Source organism: Rosa chinensis, chromosome 3 (assembly GCF_002994745.2).
Source record: "Rosa chinensis cultivar Old Blush chromosome 3, RchiOBHm-V2, whole genome shotgun sequence".
NCBI classification, from domain to species: Eukaryota; Viridiplantae; Streptophyta; class Magnoliopsida; order Rosales; family Rosaceae; genus Rosa; species Rosa chinensis.
The window spans coordinates 33122978-33141909 of NC_037090.1; the positions used below are offsets into that span (position 1 = coordinate 33122978).

Sequence of the window (18932 nt, forward strand, 5' to 3'; positions counted from 1 at the left end):
AATCCTCCTTTGGTACTACGCCGGAGGCGCTAGAAAACTAGAAGGATCCAGCCCCCCCAACCTAACCCAGAACACAGTACATCTAGTCGCCTAGAGACCTCAATTGGTGTACAATGTCGACAAGACTAAGACCCAGTACTACAACTAGATAAGGAAAAAACCACTAGAATGCCCAAAAAGGCCTTAAAAAAACTAGCAAATAAAAGAAGTAAAAAGCCCGCCCACCAGATACGGCCCAGTAGCCAAAGGGAGACCCAAAGGCCCAAGAACCAAGCCAAGGAGGGCGGGTCGGAGTGAACCCGCCTGTGTAGCCGGACCAGCACCGCGGCTTCCGACAGATCATCGTCGCCGCATCAAACCGCCACCAACTGACGATGTTGGCAGGAACGTCGTGGATCACGATTCCAGACCGAAATTTGATCCGATACTGGTTCGATCACCACAGCCTCCGTCCTCCGTCAGACCTTCTCAACCCCAAACCAGGGCACCGCAATGACAACCTGCCTCCACCGCGCACCAGAATCCCTCCGTCGCACCCCCCCTTGCTCGAAAAACCTCCGCCGCGCAGATCGGAACGAAAAACAAGGACGAGCCCCTCTGCTGGTCGTTCTCTCTCCGGATGCGACCAAGCCTCCAGCCCTCTGCTCCTGCCCAAAAACTCTTGGTCCTCCCCGGTGGACTGACACAACTAGTTCGCCCGTCCGACGACGACGTCCCATGGACGCGGCATAGAAAATTTCTTAGGGTTTTCGCTGCTCCGACTTTCTTGGAGCTCTAATATGTCTCTTTGAATTACCTTATATCTTCGTGTTGTGTACAGAAATACTTTCACATCTCATTTATTCAGCAGTTTTCGTAAATCAATGGAAACCTGTGAAAGCTTCGAAGTTTGGTCCCAAAAACTCCCACCTATTTTTTGCTGATGACTTAATGCTCTTCGTTGAGGCTACTGCTTCCCAAGCCTGCACTCTCAAGAAATGTCTTGATATATTCTGTTCCCTTGCTGGTCAAGCTATTAGCTATGAAAAGTCGTCAATTTTCTGTTCTCCTAACACTAATAAGCATACTTTCTCTGGCATTAGTAAAATTTGTGGCTCTCGTATCACAAATAACTTGGGCAAATATTTGAGAATGCCTTTCATTCATAACAGAATTAACAAGCATACTTATGCCGATCTTCTTGATAAAGTCCATAGTAGATTATCTAGTCGTAAAAGCAAGGTTCTAAGCATGGCAGGAAGGTTGACTCTAAGTCATTCAGCGACCTCATCTGTCCCTATGTATGCTATGCAAACAGCTAAGCTACCTATGGATCTTTGTGATAAGCTGGATAGGGTCAATAAGAATTTTCTATGGGGTGATACTGCTGAGAAGAAAGAAAGAAAAAAAAAATTTCAGTTAACTGGGATTCTGTTTGTATGCCTAGGACCCTTGGTGGTCTAGGTATCAAAAAAAATTCCAACATGAATCAGGCCATGTTGGCCAGAGCCGGGTGGAGACTTATGACGCTTGTCTTTGGGCTGAAATATACAAGAAAAAGTAGTTGAATAACTACAGTATCAATGACCTCAACTACAAGCCTCCTTCTGATTGCTCAAGTACATGGAGAAGCATTGCTATGGTGCCTCTCTCCTTAAAAGTGGTCTAATTTGGCGTCTTGGTGATGGTAAAACCATCAAATTCTGGTATGATCACTCGAGAGTTTGCCCTCCCTAATACTCTTGTCCAACATGCTGCTACCATATGTGATTTTTGAAATGGGATTGGTTGGGATATTGATTTGCTTGCTTCCTTTGTTCCTATTGACATCAATCAAAGAATTTTGAAGGCCCCTACTGGATTCGAACATGGTGGTGATGATGTTCAAATATGGGAACATTCTTCAAATGGATGCTTCAGTGTTAAATCTGCTTCCAACTCTCTCTTTGATTTTACTGCGCAGAATATGTCTCAATGGAAGCTTGACATCCCTCCCAAATTAAAAACATTAAAGTGGGTGGAGTGTGGACCATGATACGGGTTCTCCGCCATTTATTTTATTTTTGGGAGAAATCTTTACATACGGAGTGGGATGGGAAAAAAACATAAAATAAAATAACGAACGGGTACTCTAATATTCAGGCAAATTTCCAATTAAAATGATCTTAAGAAAGGAACCATCTATAAAATCATTAACATCATCACTGTGACATATAATTTCATTGCCAAGCTCATTTATAAACGAATATTCAAATAAATTTCTAAATACAATGGTCTCAGAAACCATTTGTGAAATTGTAAAGATCCTCACCCATGACTTGCATTTTAATTTAGTGCCATAAAAACTTAATAGTAAAATTTCACGGCCAAACTCATTCATCAATGAATAAATGTTGAGCATTATATATAAAAACAAAATTTTGAAAAATGAAAACCGAGTCCAATAAGAACATACCCCCTTGCATTATGAACAAACTAAATACACAGTAAATAATGAAGCATATACCGCATTGTGCAAACAATTTACCACCACCCTCTGATACAATCTTTTTGTTATATTATGCATGCAGAGTCACTCATGCATGCACATTTGACACATCTTCACAGGCAGAGCTAGAGAGGAGAGAAGGATTGAGATTGAAATCTACAAGCTTGGTGATTCACCAGTAGGTCCAGTCCGAGCATTTAGCAGTGGTTGTAGGGCTTTGACCACAATGCTCATGTTTGGGCGGAAATCAGCCTCATATTGCACACACAAGGCAGCAACTGCAGCCATCTATAATCAAGAAATAGTAGCATTTAGTACTAGATGTTTGCAAAAGCAGACTTGGCTACGATGTCTTATGCCTTCTAAATACAAATTCAAGGGGAAAATAACAATGAATCTGCTAGTTTGGCAACTGCACACTCGTTCCAATAACAAAATCGAATCCGTCAAGATTACATATCTGAGTATATATATGCATGTGAGTGTGAGAGATGATGAATACCTTCGCAACAGCCTTGGGGGGGAATTCTCCTCCTAGTCTTGCATCAACACACTGCCTAACTTTGTCTTCACTAAGTTTTGGTGTAGCCTAACACATCCCAAAAATTCCAAAATCAGCTTGGTTCATATGAACAAGAGCATATTCCTATGTTAACAACTAAGAGACCGATAACAGGTGCATGAGAAATAATTAGCAACACATATAGTACCCATGTCACTAGGCTCTGCTGTCCCCGTGGTAATGTATGATCAACAGGTTTTCTTCCGGTCAAAAGCTCTAGCAGGACAACACCAAAACTGTAAACATCACTTTTGGCATTCAACTGTCCAGTCATCGCATATCTGTCACACATAGAACACAATTAGTGAGTATGCTAGTACTCAGGGCCTGCTAGATACAAAACTGTAGGTAGTAAGTACTTAATGGCTAAGCTGATTCTCGGACTGATTAATATGCAATGAGGAAAATAAGTAAATCGTAAATCCTCTGAAAGATTTTGGGGTTTTTTTATTGTGAAATTACAAGTTTGAAGGACTCTAAGCCATCAAAACAGCATCTTTTCGTTTCAAGTCGAGAAGGACCAAATGAATTACATAGTTGCAGAACATAATCTTTAGAGAACCCAATAAGAGCTTACTCTGGGGCATGATAACCAAAGGTTCCGAGAACACGAGTGGAGTGAAGACGTGCTGCCATATCAGGAGCTTGGTTGGATAAATCAAAGTCTGCAATCTTAGCAACATCATCATCAAATATTAGTACATTGCTGGACTTGATGTCGCGATGAATGATATGGGGGACCGCTTTTTCATGTAGATACTCGAGTCCTCTTGCAGCACCCACTGCAATTTTAACACGCTGTGCCCAAGTTAGAACAGGACCAGGTTGAGCTCCTTTGACACCTTTCCTTCCTGCATTAACAAGAAGATATCAGTTGAATCACTATAGTTATTGAAAATATGACAGCAGTCAAGTACTTACAAGAACGAAGTCTAAGTATAAAAACAACATGGGTAGTTTCATTGCCTATGCAACACATTAACCAAGGTTGTGAAACTAAAAACAGCAATCATATAGTACTCTTACATACCGTGTAGAATATCATGAAGAGATCCATTAGATGCAAACTCATAGGCAAGAACACGAGAACTCCCATCAACGCAGTACCCAAGAAGTTGAACAAAATTATCATTTTTCAGCCGTGATACCATAGAAACCTGCAGCAGCAATTTATCAATTGACAATTGAATTATAATTAACTCACATAGCAACAATAATAATAATCAACAAGTTCTTTTACAAACCTGCGCAAGATATTCCTCATCAGGTTGTTTGCTGGCATCGAGCTTCTTGATTGCTGCCTGCTCCCCGCTTTTAAGTACTCCAAAATATACTCTTCCATAAGAACCTTCCCCAATCAAGGCACTTGTCCCAAAGTTATCTGTAATTTCCTTCAGCTCCTCTACTGGTATAAGCGGAACTTCAATAGGCTGGGCCTTTACGGCTTGACCACCTTTGGGCGCACTACCGGAATCATGATGAATCCCCTCATTTCCTGCGTCACGAAACCCAACTCGGTTTGAATTCCAAAACTTGAATTGATAAAACCAGTGACAGATATACAAAACAAAAAAACAAATGCAAGTCAAATACCCAAAACAAACAAAAAGAAAAAGCATCAAATAATAGTCAGCTTGAACATACAGGCTGGATTCAAAACAAGACCTAGACTACAGGGACGGTGCGCATTACCTGCAGGATTTTTCATCATGTAAGGACCTCCATTGTCAGTAGCTTTATGCATTTCATCTTCATCACAACAGCCGAAGCAGCTCATGATTCTTTTCTACACACAAAAACCCACAATCAAAATGAGGAAATCAACAACACCCAAGTCATGAACACACAAAAATCAGCACGAAAAAATAAATAAAAAGTGATCCCCTTTAAATCTAATCCCATCAGAAACAGCAAATTTGGTTTCTTTAATGCAATACCCTTATAGGCAAATACAATTTCAGCTCAGCTATGGCATGAACATGCAGATCAAACCCATCACCGCCCACAAAAAAAAAAAAAAAGATTGAAACTTTAAGAACAAACAAGAAAGACGTAGAGATCAGAGCAAGAAAATAAAGAAAGGAAGAAGATTTGAGGAACAGATCGGGAGAGATTACCTGAATCTGAGGTGGGTTGATTTGGGAGTGAGAGAAAGACAGTGAAGGACTGAGTTGGTGTGAGTCTTGGGAGATCTGATGAGCTCCAAAGCCGGCGAAGGAAGCGCAGCGCAGGATAGGAGGGAAAAGGGTGCGTAGGATAATCAATCAATCGAGATTATAATTCTACTGATTTTAATTTTTGATTTTGATTTTATAAATATAAATTTTCTACAAAAATTTATTTCCTTTCTCTGTTTTGGTGTTGGCCAGATTTGACTCTTCCCTGCTTCAATCTTGACTCTGACCGGTTGACTTTTATTCCCCAGGGAAGGGTTCAACTGCAGCCTGACACGTGGTCAAAACTGGTTCGTCCGGACTAGGGTCTGGAAGAAAGGCTCATCTCGTGGAATTGTCTCTCCTGCTAGTAGTAACTTCTCAAAAGTTTAATCGAAAAAAAAAAATAAGATGGGTATTTAACGGCTAATCTGTCTCTGTATTTTACCGCTAATCTGTCTGTGTCTTTAGGAATTAAGTTGATTAATGTCGGTTCGGGTCACACCTCAACTAATTGAAAGATTGATACGGTAATAAATTACAATTGATTATCTGTACTTAAATTTGCAATCTTTAGACATGTTTAATGTTGAAGAGTAAATCTACTCATGTGAGATAAGTTTTTCCGGGATTAAATGTAAATATTTCTCTGTAGCTTTAAGGTGCAAAGTGATTATAACTTGTGAGCTGCAGGATATTGTGGGGGGTTACAAAGTATTTGTTTGAGCTTCAAGTTGTGTCATAGTGATTCATCGACTGGAATATTAATGATCACCATTCCAGATAAGCAGGCACATGGTTAAAGATTCAACTGCTCAATAAGTGAAGTAGTTAAGAACAAATTCCTCATAGTGGGTGAAAACATAACCCAAAAATAAACAGATCAAAAAAAAAAAAAAATTTGGCTACACTTGATGCGGAAGGCAATGAAGGAGATGATGGAAAGTTGAAAACCAATGAAAATTATCCCTATCTCTTTTCTAATTTGTCGGTTCTAGAATGCGTACTTTACATTACTAATTGTGATAGAGAATAACTAAATTTACTCGGATAATATTTTTTTTCATTATCTTTAAAAAAAATGTAATACTTAATATATTTAATCTTAATATATTGTCGCCTTCCAAAAAAACTTGGTCATATATACTTCAATGCCTATACTGATGTAGCCACGAACATCTTTGCCTAATGGTTGATGGGAGTAAATGCTTACCATTGTAGTTCAACAATTGTAGAGAAGCAAAAGAGCAGAATTTTCAAGATGTACGTCATTCGTGAGTCAAATAATTTGGAGTTAATCAATGGTGTCAACAATCGCAGTGGAAAAGGTAATCGGAGGACTCTTCCTCTCTTCTATTAGAATTCCACAGCTTGAAAAGCCTATTCCATGGTGCTTCTTGGAACCCTCTCCCAGTCGACTTCACCTGTAGCTAAGGACGTGCAGGATAGCAAGTTGATCGAGAGGATTCTAAATAGAAAAACTTCTATCATTTCCATTTGTTTGGGGATCACTAGTGAAGCAAACTATGCTGCAAAGGTAGCCAAATTAAGACTTGTAATCAACAATAAGTCCAACAGACTCCTGATCTCTCTTATTTGCTCTCCTCGATCTTCTATTAGATTTTCACATCTTCAAAAAAGCCTCTTTCGCAGTACTTTTTTGAAGTGGATTACCAGTGAAGTAAACCATGCTGTAAAGATAGCCAAATTAAGATTTGTAATCAACAATGGGTAGACAGACTCCTAAGATTTGTAATCAACAACTTACTCTTGTGTAGTGAAAATCCTTTAATTATTACCAAATTAAACGAGTTTAAAGCAAGAGACACTGGACTTGTGCTTGTATTTCCGCAGATTATCCCAAGCCGAAGGAGCCAAATGAGTGCATGAACTTGAAGGTAATCATTTAATATCTTTTGCTAAATCAGGGTCAAGTACAATAATAGACATGGTAATCCAAATTTCAAGCGACTCGAAAGAAGAAAATATAGGCCAACACGGCAACACCAACTAACAACTGTTCAAAATGCCACAAAACTAGCAGACAACCATCTTTGCCAATGATATTAAGATTCCAATTTAAAATGAGGGGACCAAAGAAATGCCAATTATCAATACCACAGACGAGTGTTCGAAGCATTCCCAATTTTTTAGAATAGGTTAGTCTTTCATCCGCTTGTACCCTCTCCAAATCATCAAATCATCTATGTAGCTGCTAGGTGCAAAACTATGGAAGAGCTAATCTCCCTGATTTGGAACTTAAGAATTCAAAATATGTACATATATTAAGTGGTAATCACTTGATGAAGACACGATTAAACTGAAAGATCGTTCGGTTAGAGACAATAATTTAGCAGCTTCTGGCTTTGTAATTAGAGACTTTTGTGGTAATTCTCTCTTTGTCTCAACTAAGAACATTGGTCAAGCTGAAGCCATTGCTTTGAGAGGGGGGTTATTAGTAGTCACGCACTACCATTATCCAAGGGTTATTATCGAGGGTGTTTCCAAGCTTCTAATTGACAATTTTAATGGAGTTCTTGGAGCTGGAGGATGAAGTCGTTGATGAAAGATATCAAATCAATTGTTGTTGGGTTGAAGTTTCTTCAGTTTAAAAATATTTTTCGAGAGGTTAATTTTATAGCTAATGCTATTATAACTCTTGATCATGATATTTAGTATGTAGATTTCTGGTCAAATTTCTTTTATTTTTTTGTAGTTGATATGAAAGTTTATTTCTCCCATAAAAAAATTTTAAAAATAGAAATAAAAACAACTCCCAAAATCCCAATTTATTGATGGCATAACGGACCAGAGCCCATAATGATATAATAGCAATCTGTTATGCCCAGAAATTCCAGAATGATATAATAGCAATCTGTTATGCCCATAATGATACATGCATGAACTCCTAAATGAACAGGGAAACCACTCAAGTGTGCCATTTTTGTTGTGTGAGAGTCCGTCTGATGAAAGAAAAGGAGTTGACTGTTTCTGCAAGTTGTAATCTTGCTCTTTTCATATATTATGCAAGGAGTTAAAAACCACTCAAGGCATGATAAAAACAGGTAAAGTGTGACAGGTAATTCACATCACATTCACTCTTATACTCATTCCCAAAAGTCAGATCATCCATATATCAATCCACAATGAGGGTGTCATTAATGTGGCGAAAACATAAGACATGATATTTACAGAGGACAAAGAAAAACTAGAAACAGACTAACAAAAACCAAATCCTCTGGAATGACTCTGGCTACATCAATTTCAAGTGGATTAATGGTGCATCACATAGTACACAGTTTGAAAGTTACACTGTTACGGGGGAATCAGTGCCTTGGAAACTAAGGTGTTTCCATCACCTGAAAATCACAATCATCCCAAACCCAACTGGACTTGGTATGATTTGGTGATAGTGGAGACTTGCAATGAGGTGAAGAGTCAAGCTTGATAGACAGCTCAGGCATCTCTTTCAAATCCAAGTACTTCATGGGACTATCCAACTGAAACAAAAAATAAAATAAAAAAATGATGACAAAATCAGCATTGTTTAGAAAGATCCATACTGACAAAGCAAGTGCTGGAAATGTAAAAAAAAAGGAATTGCAAACTTACCTCAACTTTAAGAAACTGAGAAGCTGCACATGGAGACAGAAGCTTCTTGGATGAATCTGATCCTTGTATCATCATAAAAAAATCCATTTGATCCATGTGATTAGCCTTTCTCATAGATTTGATGCACTGTTGATGGTCATGCAGGAAACCTTCCTCCTCAAAACCACAAGGTGGTTGTGCCGCAACCCTTGACTTCTTATGCACAGGTGGCTTGACTGTGTTAGACACATCAGATAGTGCCTTCCGATTGCCACGAGTCTGCACTTTATCCGAGGCTTTAGAAAGGCCTTTCTTGTTGCTTGCATCAGCAATGATTTCAGAAACATTGGTAAGAGCAGGCTTTTTCGACACCTTGGAAAAATCAGGCTTCCCAATGTTCGATACATCTACTAGAGGTTTCCTTCCACCAAACCCAGCTTTCTTCTGTGTTTTTGCACCACCCTTTCCTACAGCAGAATTTCCTATTGTAGATATTATATAAGTTAGACCAAAATATCCAGACAAGAAGTTTATATTTTAAGGAAAGACATAGCCATAAATTGATAAGTACCATTAGAGTGAACACTGAGATTCTGATCTTGAAACAAACGACCAATTGTTGATGCCATTTGTGCTTTGTTTAGCCAATTCAATCTGTTCTTTCAGTTATCTGTATAAACAATTGAAAGAACAACATTAAACCATGCAATATAATGCACAAACTCTTGTCTAGCACATCCCTTCTTAACCTATTTCTCGCCCATTTTGTTTGAATACAGTAAGATAATAGACATTCACTACTCTAAAACTAACTGAACCCCTTATATGCAACACATTTCCAGTAAAAACATAGTAACCAGTTTAAATGTCAAAAGGATCATACAACAAATTCTTGATTATTTTCAAACCTGAAAACTCAAGCCAAAAATGTTGAAGAAGGGAAAATCCAAGGTCCAATATTGAAATTATTTTAGAGGCCAAAATTCTAACCTTTCCTATAAGTTCATAGTTATCGGTTTGATTCCGTAAAGCTGAACATAAATTACAACATTTCAGAATATAACATGCATAGACCAAATTCTTCATTATTTTAAGGCCAACAAGCCTAAAGCCATAAAATTTCTACATAACAACATTCTGTATCACCAATATGTAATTATACCCATCATTCTTCATCCCTGTTCGATCACAGTTCATGATCAGAATCATAATTTCAGAACCACAAATGGAAACCATCCAAGTCTTGATGTTCGTTTAAGAAAACCCATTTCTATTAGACCCACTTACTGGACTAAGATTCCAATTTCCCATGTCATTAAACCCTAACGCAAACCAAATTCATCTTCCAATTCCTCAAATTTTCTCAAAAAATTCAAGCCCATCACATAGTTCCGTGGAGTAAAAAGAACGATCACAAATTCAAGACAAAACCCTAAAAGAGAATCATGAGAAAAAATTATGAAGAAATTGGGAAAACTTACACCAAATTAGGATCGAAGTTGGCGATGAATGTTGGCTTCTGGACGCTCTTGAATTTTCTCAGTTTTCATGTACAAACTGAAACGGGTTCCAACGGTAACTTTATGGTTAATTACGTTACTGCTCCTCGTCTCAGCAATTAATTACGAAAATGGCATATCTCTAATAAGGTGTAGAATTTTTTTTCTTGTTCCGAAACTGTCCCTGCTTTTTAAAAATGAAATACCCAAAATACCCCTTCTGGGGGTTGATTGGTCTGCTCGATATATGTGTATTACTCCCACGCGTAGCCCACACGCACCGACCGACTATAAAATAGCATTTCTCTCCTCATTCTTCCCAATTTCTAATTCCCCTTTGTTTTTGTACTCTGAATTTTTTCTTGATTTCCGATCTCCGATGGCCCATCACCACCGCCCCTACGCCCAGACCACAGTTGATTACACCGGCTCTGTCGTCCGACACACACAGAATCGAAAGTGGTCCTCCTCAGATCCGTTGCCGGCGGCTGCCTGTTCTTCGATCAACAACAACCCATTTGCTGCCCAGTTTGTGCACTCTTGTACAAATTACAGAGCCCGTGCTTCTTCGATCAATCGAGTTTTATGGACAGCTTCTGGGAGGCGTCTTATTACAGGCTCTCAAAACGGGGAGTTCACTCTTTGGAATGGTCACTCATTCAACCATGAATTGAGGATTCAGGCTCATGATCACGCAATCAGGTCCATGGCGTGGAGTTTTGGTGATGAAGATTGGATCTCTGGTGATGATGGAGGCACAATCAGGTATTGGAAGAGTAACATGAGTAATGTGCTAGTCAATGAATCTGCTCACCATGAATCGGTTCGGGACTTGAGCTTCTGTCGGAGTAATTTGAAGTTCTGTTCATGTTCCGATGATACTACTGTTAAAATCTGGGATTTTGAACGGTGCCAACAAGAGCAGACATTGACCGGCCATGGTTGGAATGTCAAGAGCGTTGACTGGCACCCCACAAACTCTCTAATAGCTTCGGGTGGGAAAGACAGTGTTGTCAAACTGTGGGATGCTAGGTCGCGCAGAGAACTTTGTTCGTTTTATGATCACAAAAATTGGGTGCATTCTGTCAAGTGGAACCGAAATGGTAACTGGCTGCTCACTGCTTCCAAGGATCATGTCATTAAGCTTTACGACTTGAGGGCTATGAAGGAACTCAAATCTTTCCGCGGCCATCAGAACCAAGTGACTGCTCTAGCTTGGCATCCTCTTACTGAAGACTATTTTGTCAGTGGGAGTAGTGATGGATCCATTTTCCATTGGCTTGTTGGGCATGTAACTCCCCAGGTTGAAATTCCTAGTGCACACAGTAACAGTTACAATAATAGTGTGTGGGATCTCCAGTGGCATCCTATTGGTCATATGATTTGTAGTGGTAGCAATGATCGCACCACCAAGTTTTGGTGCAGAACAGGAGATAAATCTAAAATCAGTCAGAATCAAAGTAATTCTGCTTTTGCTTGTCACATGAACAGTAATTTTCCTTTTCCATATGATGGACCACCAACTATTGCTACTCGAGACCAAGGAACCATTGGTTCAGGAGGTGTTGGAACCATTATACCAGGTGTTGGAATTGCGGTTTAAACAAACCAAATTAATCTTGGCCAAAAACAAAAAAAACCCAAATTAATCAACATCGGCTACTGCATACAAGAAAAAGAAAAAGAATGACAGACAAAACAAAACCAAAAAACAAACAAGAAAAAGAAAAAGAAACAAAGACAAAACAAAACCAAAAAACAGACCAACAGTGTCTGATCGAGAAAGAGAGAGAGAGAGAGAGAGAGAAACTAAGAACAAGTTGAGCCTTTTAATCTGGAATAATTAGTTGAACAAACAAAAGAGACCAAATATTCAATACAAAAGAACAGTTTCCAGCCAGAAGAGACCAAGTTCAATTTTCCCACCCCACAAAAACTGGCTGTGAATCACTGTTGAATCAACCGTCTCAAATATCAAATTTTCCAAGGCCCCCCATATGTTCTAATTAGTGGTTTCCCCTCCAAGCATGGAGCAACCAAGCAATGCTACGTCCAGGAAATTATAGGGGATTGGATCAGCTACTTGTTCAATAAGAGGCACACTTCAAGCATACCAGTAATTTCTATAAAGGATTGGGTTTCTACATATGACTAGGAGGTGCTATTCCTGTTACCATTACAAGAAGCAATTTCTTCCTATTCTTCCAAAGCAAACCATACAAAGTACCAATATTGAATCAAAAGAAAGAAGAAGACAAAGAATGGTGGCAATTACTTTTAATTGAAGCAGTGGTGTGATAGCAAACAGGACAACAATTAAGCTACATACAAGATAGAGATTAATTGAATTAGCCGATACACAAAGGGACTCGAACCGTACTCGAGATCAAAATGGATCACGCCAACTTTGCACACCAGTCGCTCGTCGTACTGGATGCTCAATCTGCAGCAGCAAAGAAATTGAGAAGCCTCTGTCAGTTTCTGATTTGGTCGCGATTGATAAAAGAAGAAATGAAGAGTTTCCTGACTCTGCGCTGGAGATCAAGAACCTGTTTCTGATGAGCTAGAGGCAAGAAATACAACTGGGCTTGATTTAAGCACGAAGGAAAAAGCCTGGCTCTCCAGGTCACCTTTTGTTTACTTGAGCCCTTTCACTACAGAAATTTGGGCCCATTTGAACTTCCTCGCAATGTGAAGCCCATCTCAAGTCACAGGGCCCAACCGCAAAGCTCACCACGACAACTGCTCAAATCAGCGGACACTCTATTAAATTGGTTGTCTAAAAGAAATACATTTAACATATTCAAAATAATATATATTCATCTATCAAACACCAATGTTGGTACAAAACAAGAAATACAAATTCATATGAACTACGGTCGGTTTGATCTCACAATGGGTACGTAGGCAATCTAGCGACCCACTAGATACAACCACAAATTCAAACAGAATCCCTGACTCCACCAGTCAAATTCAACCAGTCCTAAATTGGATCACTGACTCCAGTCAAATTCTTCCAACACCAGAAATACCAATTCTTGTGAACTACAATGGTTTGATCTATTTTCAAGGATATGTAGGCAATCTAGCGACCCACTAGTTGCAACCACAAGTCCAAGCAGAATCCTTGACTCCACCAGTCAACTTCATCCGAACCGAATCACTGACTCCATCAATCAAATTCATCAAATCCGAATACCTGACCCCAGCAGTCAAATTCATCCAAACACCAGAAGGTTAAATCATTCCCTAAATGACCTCAGGCACAAATTGAATCTCTGGTTCACTCACACTAAATTCGTCCAAACACTATTCTCATTTCCAAAAAAAAAAAACAATACCCTCCAATGGGTCATTCACTCATTGGAATTTTTGCCCCCTTAAACCAATACTATAGTACTCTTTACCAAAGGGTATGTTGGGTATCTCAATCTATACCCCCTGTGAAGGTGTACTCTCAATCTCAGTATATAAACGCCTTAGTACTAGGAATGGGCAAATGGGGGCGGGGTACCCGCGGGTTTTCCCCTCATTTTTCAAGCTGGGGTGGGGACGGGGTTCCCCCATCACGGGTGCGGATGCAGATGCGGGGGCGGGGTGACATATTTCCCCTATGGGGGTGGGGGTGGGGGTGTGGGGGCGGGGGCGGGGTTTCCCATTACCCAGACGAGGCATTCAGCACCAGTGGGAGAGTTGTGAGCTCCCATCGGAGCCGTCTACATGTAGACACCTTGGAGGCTCTTATGTGCGCCCGAGACTAGATGCGGAGTGAAATGAAAGGTATACAATAATAATAAATTTTTTCTCTTCATTTTATTGTATATGCATACTCATACTCTTTTTACATAATAATCATTTTTACACAAACTATTTTATTCTTTTATCAGCTGCAGGAATTACTTCAAATGGCGATTGCACATTTGATGATGATTTTGACTTAGCCGAGTTCATGAAGGATAACGTCACTCTTTATGATTGACATTGGAAGAAGAGGGAATTATTGATGAATGTAGGATTTCATGGATTAGAATGATTAATGTATGATTATTGAGTAGGATTTGGATGGATCACCAACTTTTGTATTTAGTAGGATGGATTATTAATTGTCTATTAATATGATTAAGATGATTAAGAAGTTTCTTATAACTTTTATAATTTCAAATATTAACACCTTTAATGAATTTACCTTTTCAACGTATTGGCTAAGCTCCCTCTCCCTCTCTCTCGAAATTTCTCTCCGATACTCCGACTAATTCAGAGTAAGAGATGACAATGGAGGTGACACGGCGGCCTTTGGCATTGCTCACTATGAAATTATGAATTGTTTTGCTACTCGCACAGGTGTGTGCTACTTAGCCATTGTCCATTAATTTGAAGTCAAATGTTCCAAGTTTTAGCATGTTTATAAATGTCAAAGCCTATGTTTCTATTTAATTTTCAAAATTTCTCAATTCGTGTAGCTCTAACATTGCAGAGTCGAGGAATTCTGTCCCTCAAAGTGATCGAGTAAAGGTGTGTCATTTATTTTTATCTTTTTCTCATGAATGGAATGAAGAAAGAGAATTTGACCCCTGTTGTGTCACATGATTCATTTCTTTTTTTTGTCGCAACTTCTCAATAGGTATTAGAGAAGGAGGAAGCTGCACCTACATGGTGTATTGCCAAGCCTTCTGCAGATGCCGAAAAGCTTCACCACAACATTGACTTCAGCCGCGGCCAACTGGAATAGACTGCAGACCTATTCTGCCCGGTGGTAATTTAATTGCTTTGATCCGGACAATGCTGTTTCACATGCTTCAGTTGCAATGAATCTGTTCTACAAGGCCACCAGAAAGAACCCTTGGGACTGCCATTTCAATGGCACTGGCTTAATCATTTATCAGAACCCATCTGTCGGCATTTGCCACTATCAAGCTTAAGGAATCATGCTAAGTTCATAGGAGTGATAGGACTGCAATATGGACAGCCTTTTTTCCATGTCAAAGTTTAACAAGTCAGTTGCTCGTACTTGTTATTGTTATCCGACTTTCAAAATTGTACCAGTATATGTTGGTCTCACAATCTTTTCTAAATATCTGCCGATTTACTGATATATTTTCCCACCAAATGCACTGCATTACAAATCTTGTCCTAATTTTTGCGTGCCGAACTGCCAATACATACGCCAAGTTTTTAAAACTTGCTCACAACTTTGCACTAGCAAAATCTACATATGTAAGAGAGTGAAAGAGAAACAGATGAACACAGGTTTGAAGTCTGAACCAGCTTAAACCAGATAATTTGTTTCATTGACATAACAAAAATGAAAGGAATCACAGGTTCATGTTTGAAAGCTAATAACTAATAACATAGATAGCTTCAGTGCCATCAATTTGGACAAAATTCTGTTCATTACAGAGACACTGGTGGATGAAAATACAGTAATCCATTAAATAAAATAAGAAAAACAAATAATAGAAAAGACCAGCGATAACGTATGAAAATTAGAAATTAGACTCTGAGAACACGCATATTATTCATCCCACTTGATGCAAGCACTGAATGACCGGCACGGCACAATCGAACAATCTCAAGACTGAGGCTTCTCCCACTTGAGGGGCTTCACAACCTCCCAGGTGAAGTCAGGGTCATCCCTTCCGAAGTGCCCATAGGCGGCTGTCTTCAAGAATCTTCCATTGCCACCCCTCTTGAGGTCCAGGTTGATGGTCATCATACCCGGCCTGAAGTCAAAGTTCTCCTTCACAATTTTAAGGATCTCCTTGTCAGGGATCTTTCCAGTTCCGTATGTGTCGACGAAGACCGACAAGGGCTCAGGGACACCAATGGCATAGGAGACCTGCACGATGGCCCTGCGAGCAAGACCATTTGCTACAATGCTCTTGGCAGCCTGCCTGACAATGTAAGCACCACTCCTGTCCACCTTGGTAGGGTCCTTTCCAGAGAAAGCACCACCACCATGGGCTCCCCAACCACCATAGGTATCAATAATGATCTTGCGTCCGGTGAGACCTGCATCACCATGAGGACCACCAATCACAAAGCGACCAGAGGGGTTAAGATGGAAGATTGTCTTCTCATCCAGGTACTTCTCGGGGATGACAGGCTTAATAACATGCTCCTTGAGGTCAGCAGCAATCTCATCATTTGTGACAGTCTCGTCATGCTGGGTGGAGATAAGAACAGTGTGGACACGTAGTGGAACCATAGCACCGGCTTCATTCTGGTATTCAACTGTCACCTGGGTCTTGCCATCAGGTCTCAGCCATGCGCAAGTACCATTCTTTCTAACTTCAGTGAGGCGAGCACCAAGCTTGGTTGCAAGGACATGGCTAAGGGGCATCAACTCAGGGGTTTCATCAGTGGCATAGCCAAACATGTGACCCTGGTCACCAGCACCAATCTCCTCTGGGCGCTTGGTAAAGTGACCATGGACACCCTGGGCAATATCTGGGCTCTGCTGCTCAATGTTGACTAGGACCTTGCAGTTATCAGCATCAAGACCGACATCATCAGAAACAAACCCAATGCTGCGGCATGTGTCACGGACAATCTTCTCGTAGTCAACAGTGGCCTTGGTGGTGATCTCTCCGAACACCATTACCATGTTTGTTTTGGTACATGTCTCACAGGCAACCTTGCTGTCAGGATCCTGCTCAAGGCAAGCATCAAGCACTGCGTCAGAGATCTGGTCGCACAGCTTGTCGGGGTGTCCCTCGTTCACAGATTCAGATGTGAATAGGAAAGTCTCCATTTTCTACACAACAAAATAATAAACCTGAGATACAATCAATATCAAGGTAAGCAGTCACGCCATGATTCATGCAACAACAAAATTGTAATACTAAATTCAAAAGTATGGAGGAATTGGCAACCGGATTAAATCCGAATTAGAACATCTACTTTTACAAAAGCAACTACAAAAAAGAGTCATATTCCAAAGCATCACATCGTATCAAATATAAAGCCGAACAGAACAGAATCTACTTTCAAAACACAGAATCAGAACACAATGCTTGAGAAGGGAACTACCGCAACATGTCCATGACTGAAAACGACATTTCAAGAATAAAGGAGAGATCGAGAATATATACATATACATACATCATCTACTACAATGACACCAAACAGAACACGCAACACATATCAAATACACTCGATCTACACCACAATCTTCGGAAATAATAAATTTCATAGCTACAAGCAGTAGAAACCAACCAAGCCAATAGGCCATGAACTATATATGGACTCAGATCTGCAAATTCACTATATGAAAATGAAACACCACCGAGCAACAAAGCGTGAATGTCAACTAAACCAGGCTCAAATCTATCAGATCTTAAATATTTCGAAAACAAACTCATAAACCCCAACCAAAAACCCCCCATAAACATCCAGATCTGCAAGCATTTCAGCTAATTAACCACAGCAATAACAAAAACGAATTAGAGAGAAGGACGAAAATGGCACCTGTAAAGCGTAGATCTGACACTTGGAGGGAAGAAGACGGAGGCTGTGGTTTTCGAACCAGACCCCTAACGAACAGGAAGGAAGGTGAAATTGAAATTGTGGGACTCAAAAGTCTATGCAGCCTCAAATCCCTGCGCCTTGGTATTTATAGATCAGCTGTGCTCACCGGTTTACCGGGCCCTCCGGTTTTGGGCTTTTTTTTATTTACCCCTTCATTAATATAATCCGAATCAAGTAGGGTCGTGGCCGTTGGATGAGATAATCAATGGATGGTATTAGTCTGGGGTTTGGTGAGAATATCTTGTACCTGGGGCTTTAGGTATTACTGGCTAGTGCCGGTCTTTCACCAACCCTAACCGGTACTCGGCTCACTTAGCTCAAATGGCTTGGCTCAACTTCACTCGGCTAGTAGAACCTTGCACCTTTTTCTTGTAATTTTTAGATTCGAAAATCTCTAATTTTGTGAATTTATTCAAAAGACATACAATTTACGCGGACATTAACAGCTGAATTTTGATCTATTTTGTACGTGAAGCTTACGAGTTCAAATTAATCGCACTGATATTATCTGATGGGCTAGTTAGAGGTAGAGATTGAAAAAAAGAAGGAAAAAAAAAACTAGGTTGACATTGACATACCCTAGGTGTTGGTATTGGCCCTTTGGGTCAATTGTTCTCGGTGTTGAAAACTTATAGGCGTGTTGAATGAAGACATGAACTTGTGCATTATACATTTTGGACTAGAAAACCCTAAATGGTCATAGCGGTAACAGAAAATAAAAATTAAGTATCAAATCAGATAATAATTAATTGAAGATCCTCATTAATTGAAATAGAAAATCTTACTCTGATTAACTAATTACCGTCGGTTATTTATTGTAAGGGAGTGGATTGCAACCATTTTGCTTCAAGTTAGAGTCAGGCTAGAGAAACGACAAACCGCTTTTTTGACTCTTTGGTTGGAAACGACAAACCGCTTCGGTTAGATTAATTTCCATTTGACTCAGAACCAAATAAAGAAGGGGGAATATCTAAATGGGAAGTGGAACAAGAATGAAGCATGAATGCACGAGGCATTTGGCTGTGGAAGTACTAAGCTACCCCTGTGGGATCAATGGAGTATGAAGGGTATTTTGGTCTTTACATGCACAGGGGGCAAAAATGAGCTGACATCCTGGAAATGAAAGCGGTGCC

The 18932-nt window shown here is 39.9% G+C and overlaps 4 protein-coding genes and 1 long non-coding RNA gene across 9 annotated transcripts; 2 read left to right on the forward strand and 3 right to left on the reverse strand.

The window, feature by feature from the left end:
• Positions 1 to 2337: 2337 nt before the first annotated feature.
• On the reverse strand, positions 2338 to 5320 carry LOC112193059 (pto-interacting protein 1). Of its 2 annotated transcripts, none has more exons than XM_024333081.2 (8): positions 5147 to 5320; positions 4722 to 4810; positions 4274 to 4524; positions 4060 to 4186; positions 3607 to 3880; positions 3178 to 3310; positions 2970 to 3056; positions 2338 to 2755 (listed from the first exon to the last, which is right to left on the reverse strand). In XM_024333081.2, exons 2-8 carry the CDS (start codon positions 4804 to 4806, stop codon positions 2624 to 2626), a joined length of 1089 nt encoding a protein of 362 aa, XP_024188849.1. In that variant the 5' UTR covers positions 4807 to 4810; positions 5147 to 5320; the 3' UTR covers positions 2338 to 2623. The 2 variants fall into 2 exon arrangements, with proteins under 2 accessions (XP_024188849.1, XP_024188848.1); XM_024333080.2 differs by having other exon boundaries at positions 4722 to 4815.
• A 2915-nt stretch (positions 5321 to 8235) lies between these two features.
• LOC112194976 (protein PATRONUS 2) lies at positions 8236 to 12871 on the reverse strand. Of its 4 annotated transcripts, none has more exons than XM_024335251.2 (4): positions 12653 to 12871; positions 9345 to 9443; positions 8795 to 9240; positions 8236 to 8682 (listed from the first exon to the last, which is right to left on the reverse strand). In XM_024335251.2, exons 2-4 carry the CDS (start codon positions 9400 to 9402, stop codon positions 8524 to 8526), a joined length of 663 nt encoding a protein of 220 aa, XP_024191019.1. In that variant the 5' UTR covers positions 9403 to 9443; positions 12653 to 12871; the 3' UTR covers positions 8236 to 8523. The 4 variants fall into 4 exon arrangements, with proteins under 4 accessions (XP_024191019.1, XP_024191017.1, XP_024191018.1 ...); XM_024335249.2 differs by having other exon boundaries at positions 8795 to 9255; positions 12653 to 12866; XM_024335250.2 differs by lacking the exon at positions 12653 to 12871 and adding an exon at positions 10255 to 10629.
• On the forward strand, positions 10652 to 11875 carry LOC112194461 (flowering time control protein FY). Its single transcript, XM_024334699.1, has one exon. It carries the CDS (start codon positions 10652 to 10654, stop codon positions 11873 to 11875), a length of 1224 nt encoding a protein of 407 aa, XP_024190467.1.
• Positions 12872 to 14508: 1637 nt separating the features above from the next.
• On the forward strand, positions 14509 to 15193 carry LOC121052015. Its single transcript, XR_005807773.1, has 3 exons — positions 14509 to 14613; positions 14733 to 14784; positions 14894 to 15193. It is a non-coding gene; the product is annotated as an uncharacterized LOC121052015 (long non-coding RNA).
• A 337-nt stretch (positions 15194 to 15530) lies between these two features.
• LOC112194975 (S-adenosylmethionine synthase 5) lies at positions 15531 to 17889 on the reverse strand. Its single transcript, XM_024335247.2, has 2 exons — positions 17740 to 17889; positions 15531 to 17026 (listed from the first exon to the last, which is right to left on the reverse strand). Exon 2 carries the CDS (start codon positions 17021 to 17023, stop codon positions 15842 to 15844), a length of 1182 nt encoding a protein of 393 aa, XP_024191015.1. The 5' UTR covers positions 17024 to 17026; positions 17740 to 17889; the 3' UTR covers positions 15531 to 15841.
• Positions 17890 to 18932: the final 1043 nt, after the last annotated feature.

Bases quoted from the DNA above. Each gene is read 5' to 3' on its own strand.
- LOC112194976 (XM_024335249.2), bottom strand. From the start codon at position 9,402: ATGGCATCAACAATTGGTCGTTTGTTTCAAGATCAGAATCTCAGTGTT. The intron at 9,256-9,344 runs GTACTTATCAAT...TATCTACAATAG, and splicing joins TCTCAGTGTTCACTCTAATG to GAAATTCTGCTGTAGGAAAG. The intron at 8,683-8,794 runs GTAAGTTTGCAA...TTTTTGTTTCAG, and splicing joins CTCAGTTTCTTAAAGTTGAG to TTGGATAGTCCCATGAAGTA.
- LOC112194975 (XM_024335247.2), bottom strand. From the start codon at position 17,023: ATGGAGACTTTCCTATTCACATCTGAATCTGTGAACGAGGGACACCCC.
- LOC112194461 (XM_024334699.1), top strand. From the start codon at position 10,652: ATGGCCCATCACCACCGCCCCTACGCCCAGACCACAGTTGATTACACC.
- LOC112193059 (XM_024333081.2), bottom strand. From the start codon at position 4,806: ATGAGCTGCTTCGGCTGTTGTGATGAAGATGAAATGCATAAAGCTACT. The intron at 3,881-4,059 runs GTATGTAAGAGT...TTGTTAATGCAG, and splicing joins TCTTCATGATATTCTACACG to GAAGGAAAGGTGTCAAAGGA. The intron at 3,057-3,177 runs GTACTATATGTG...GGGATGTGTTAG, and splicing joins AGCAGAGCCTAGTGACATGG to GCTACACCAAAACTTAGTGA.